The sequence below is a fragment of the Penaeus vannamei genome, chromosome 37, assembly GCF_042767895.1.
Source record: "Penaeus vannamei isolate JL-2024 chromosome 37, ASM4276789v1, whole genome shotgun sequence".
Taxonomy (NCBI): Eukaryota; Metazoa; Arthropoda; class Malacostraca; order Decapoda; family Penaeidae; genus Penaeus; species Penaeus vannamei.
This window is the reverse complement of record NC_091585.1, coordinates 19,836,691-19,841,690: the sequence shown is the minus strand read 5'-3', so window position 1 is coordinate 19,841,690 and position 5,000 is coordinate 19,836,691. Positions and strand designations below refer to the sequence as shown.

General features: G+C 40.5%; 1 protein-coding gene across 5 annotated transcripts in view; it reads left to right on the top strand.

Moving 5' to 3' along the window:
* Positions 1–4,016, top strand: part of LOC113807064 (uncharacterized) — a 25,264-nt gene extending 21,248 nt beyond the window's left edge. For all 5 annotated transcript variants that reach the window (XM_070115121.1, XM_070115120.1, XM_070115118.1 and 2 more), the window contains 6 exons: positions 605–710; positions 2,268–2,372; positions 2,784–2,972; positions 3,116–3,246; positions 3,365–3,460; positions 3,693–4,016. In XM_070115121.1, the coding sequence (XP_069971222.1) occupies positions 605–710; positions 2,268–2,372; positions 2,784–2,972; positions 3,116–3,246; positions 3,365–3,460; positions 3,693–3,918 (853 nt within the window). In that variant the 3' untranslated portion in view covers positions 3,919–4,016. The remainder of the gene's footprint in view (positions 1–604; positions 711–2,267; positions 2,373–2,783; positions 2,973–3,115; positions 3,247–3,364; positions 3,461–3,692) is intronic.
* Positions 4,017–5,000: the final 984 nt, after the last annotated feature.

The following is a 5,000-nucleotide window of genomic DNA, read 5'->3' as shown; positions in this document are numbered from 1 at the left end:
GAGAGAGAGAGAGAGAGAGAGAGAGAGAGAGAGAGAGAGAGAAGGAGAGACAGAGACACAGAGAGAGAGAGAGAGTGTGTGTGTGTGTGTGTGTGTGAGAGAGAGAGAGAGAGAGAGAGAGAGAGAGAGAGAGAGAGAGAGAGAGAGAGAGAGAGAAGAGAGAGAGAGAGAGAGAGAGAGAGAGGGAGATACAGTGAGAGAGAGAGAGAGAGAGAGATACAGTGAGAGAGAGAGAGAGAGGGAGATACAGTGAGAGAGAGAGAGAGAGAGAGGGAGATAGTGAGAGAGAGAGAGAGAGAGAGAGAGAGAGAGAGAGAGAGAGAGAGAGAGAGAGAGAGAGAGAGAGAGAGAGAGAGAGAGAGAGAGAGGGGAGATACAGTGAGAGAGAGAGAGAGAGGGAGAGAGAGTGAGAGAGAGAGAGAGAGAGAGAGAGAGAGAGAGAGAGAGAGAGAGAGAGAGAGAGAGAGAGAGAGAGAGAGAGAGAGAGAGAGAGAGAGAGACAGACAGACTGAAAGAGAGAGACACACACATAGAAAGAGGAAGAAAGAGAAAACGAGAGAGAGGAGGACAAACACATACTAATACCAGCCTTAACACCCAACAGCGGCCGTAGCAACACCAATGCAGGTCCTGTCACAAAGGCTTTTACCGAACTACTGAAACGGATGAAGAAAAACGCAAATCCAAAATTTGAATTACGTGAATTAAAGGTCAGTTTGTCTTTTAAGATTTCTACGTATGCAAAATATTGAAAAAGTTAAGAGATAGCTCTGATAGGTTTCTGAATGATACTAATCGTCAAAATGATTGTAATTTTGATATGGAAGTAGTAATCATGATATTAAGTGTAGGGGAAAATTATGATTAGAGTAATGGTAGTGGGAAGAAGAGGATGTCAGACAAAAAGGAAAAGAAGAAGAAGAAAAAAAGACTGAATTAACAAAAGAAAGAAAGAAAGCGTTTAAAACTTTACAAGACACACAGAAGTCCCAAATAACCAATACAGGTAAAGACTGTCAAAAAGGCTAGGCTGGTGGAGGCTAGGCTAACGTCACTCCTTGAAAGGCTAGGTGTTTTGAGGACTGTTGCGTCCTTGTTTAGTCTAGTTGTGTACATTATTTTTATTTGCCTATATTATATTTACGAATTTATATACGTCGCCATGACAAAATTGAAATAGCAAACTCATCTGCTCTCCAGTCTGGTGACATTCCGTGGCGCCATAAAGTCTGTAAAGGCCGTGTCACACTTGGACTTTTTTCCGAATTACTTTTCCGCTGGCAGCACGAAAATCGTGGTCATTTTGGCGCGCGCAGTCACACTAGCGACGAGAACCACAGAAACAGTCCGACTAAAATTTTAAACATCAAGGGCGCTCCAACCCCCGCACAGGCTCTGGCGATAATGGACGATATTCAGGCTATGTGGCGACTATTTAATGCGAAACAACGAATGTATAATGCTAAATAAGAGCGTATTCCCGCTGCTCTCATCTGGTCAGCTGACGGCGGAACGGGGACACAAATGTAAACAAACAGGCGAGCAGCCAGTTACCAACTTGGATCTCTTTTTATTAAATACAAGAGAGAATTTTGCCAATTTTAAAATATTATTTACAATTTATACTATCTTTTTTAATCGTTTTATATTACAAATAGAGTTTTTGCATTACTATAACGAATATCTATTATAGTTTATGATTTGAACCAAACAGACCACGGTAAATTTGCCAGTGGAAACGATAATTATCGTTTGACTGGGAATTATCCCATTCGGCCAATTTGCCAGCGGTAGCAAGAAACGTGAAAGAACCACGGAAATAGTGCTAGTGTGAAACCCCCTTTAAGCGATGTGGCCGTTCGACTAGGTGACCGTCAACGTTTGATAATTGGATAGTTTGATAATTCCACTTACAAACCGTCAACACTGTCACCTACCTTTCCCACGCCAGTGCTGCCTTCCTCTGCACTTCTCAACATGCGTGTGTGATGCAGCGGATAGCGTGTTGGTCGAGCAATCTTACTGATCTGCAAGTCCTGCGCACTTCCAGTGGATGGTAACACTGGCCATTCCTTGCACACAGGGATCGATTTAGAACCAAAATAAAACAGCATGTCACAGCAAAGAATATCCATTATAACAAATGGAATTAGAATTAAAATCTATAATTCTTTAAATCCTCAACAGGTGGCCGGATGTCCCAGCGAAGAATATCCCTCGTAACAAATGGAATTAAAACTAAAATCTCTAAATCCTTAAATCCCCAGCGGGTGGTCGGAGAGCGTGACCCCGAGTTCGCTGGTTCAAGGCAGCGGGAGGCCCACGATTTCCTGGCGATGATGCAGACTTGGCTTAGCAAGGAGCTCGAGGAGGTAGGTTCATCGCTCTTGAACTGTACCAAAGGATTCTTTACGTAAGTGGATGTGCTATGATGGTCTGAGCTAAAGAGTAGTAGCCGTTGTTAACTTGCTTAGATGTGGAAAGGTATGAATGAGAACGAATATCTTCACAATACGAGATGTATTTTACCGGTTTCCATTATATTTTCGTCTGACGATGATGTAATCGAAACCGGTAAAATACATCTCTTGTATTGTGAAGATCTTCGTTCTGATTCATACCTTTCCACATTTGTCGACATGAATACGGTTCATTTTGCGTAGAATTGGAATGGGGCATTATTGTGAATCAAAGTATTCGTCGTTGAATAATGATTACACAATTAAAAAGGTAAGAATAAATACAATTTCTAATACTGCTTCTGTTCATTGTAATTGCAACAGGACACCGAAGATTTGAAAATCAAGGATATAACGATTCCCAATCTTCGTCCTTCGTTTCCAGTCGAGTTGTTCAACGGCATTCACTGTTCAACGTTCATATGTGAGAGGAAGAACAGGGTGTTCCTCAGAAAATATGAACCTTTCAGTAACCTGACTTTAGCTGTGACTAGTATGAGCAGTAACATGGAGGTAAGTAAAGATGATCTTGTAATGGAAAACAAAAGAAAAATCGTAAAAAGGAAAAAAGAAAAAATCCGAAACCTGAGACAGAAAGACGAACACATATCGAAGATTATATGCAAAATAGGGACTGTACACGGCATTACTTTCAGGACGTCTTGAAGAGGTATTACGAGAGCCAGATGATTACGTGGACTTGTAAATTATGCCAAGAGGACCACGAGTGTCGCCATGACACTAGGATATATCGCCTGCCGCGTGTGCTGATAGTGCACTTTAGTAGGTAAGCGAAGGAACATAAAGTCATCAGTACGAGCTATTAATAAATCTCAGAATTGTCAATATGAATAACGAATCGTAAATAAAACTAAATGGAATAAACTAATTTATCTTACTCATAGATATAACTTGTCCGCCATTGGTACGTCGAGGAAGGCTGTAGTGTACTGTCCCCCCGTCCTTAAATTAGATTCTTATCTGCACTCTGACGTTAAGAGGTACTGGCAGCGGGGATGTAGAAACGTATACATTTATACATTCGTCTATCTACACAGACACATATTACACTATGTAGTTTTGTATGTGTGTGCAGATTGCGATAAATATGCGCGCATACATATACATACAAAAGATCATGTGTATATATCACATTAAAATGCTTCCTTTCGAAGAACTACTCACGTTCAGAATGGCCATAATAATCTAACAGCAGCCTTAATCCCACTACAGAGGACAGGAGTACGAGCTGTATGCTTCCTGCACCCACCAAGGCAGGATGACTGGCGGCCACTACATAGCCCACCACATGGACCCATCTGGCAAGTGGACCCTTTTCGACGACTCTTATGTTGAGCATGATGTTGAGGCCAACATCGATAAAGCCCACATTCTGTTTTACCGCGCCAGACGAATGGACTTGGTGACGCATCTTAGCGAGCTCGGTCCTCAGTCGTAATGTTTTGGTCGGGTTGCATGCTTCGTTCGCCTCGCTTGGGAAGGAAAATACTCTCCTAGCACTCCGATTTGAAGTTTCTGGCGAGGATAAAATGAACTCCTGAAGGAAATTGCTTCGTTCGTCTCTCCTGGGAAGGAAAATACTCTCCTGGCACTCCGATTTGAAGTTTCAAATTAACTCTTGGAGGAAATTGCTTCTTTCGTCTCTCCTGGGAAGGAAAATACTCTCCTGGCACTCCGATTTGAAGTTTCAAATTAACTCTTGGAGGAAATTGCTTCTTTCGTCTCTCTTGGGAAGGAAAATACTCTCCTGGCACTCCGATTTGAAGTTTCAAATTAACTCTTGGAGGCTACCAAAAAGAATATAGTATATATAAGAAATATTAAACCCATAAAAACGCAAGTATCAAGTGCCAGTCTAATAGAATGCAATAGAGACGACAGTTCAGAGTAAAGCACTTGTCATATTTCTTGATTTTAGGCACATTTCACTAATTTTCGGATGGCATCCCCGTTATCCATTTTCATTCATTTGAATATTACTCAGAAATTGTAGCAATGATTGGTAAATAATGAAATGCAATAAATAAAGAGAGTATTCTAAATCTTATATTTATTCTATATTTATTCTATATTCTATATCAGTTAGTGTTATTGCACTGCTGATAACAGATAAGAATTATAGCGTTATAAGTATGCAAATTCCAGCGTTTACCTATCTATTTATGGGAAAATAGGGTTTGATTCCCGTGGAACTTTTTTTATCAGGAATGGTGGTGCAGCCAACACTCGTGTCTTCCAGCAAGATGAACCTTGTAGCAAGAATTCTTGATTGAAATACGACCAGTTTGATTTATTACCTTGTGTTTCCTGTTTCATTGATTTCAGTGACTATTTTATATTATATTCATATGGTGTAAATAAATTATTAATTGATGCATATTGTTTACTGAGTCCACTCCCTCATCATAATCATTATTATCATTATCTTATTACTATATTAATATATATTGTTATTGTTTCTCTCCCTTCTAATTCGGTCTGCTTTCTCCTCCCTCTTTCTCTCCTCACTGCCGTTGTCGA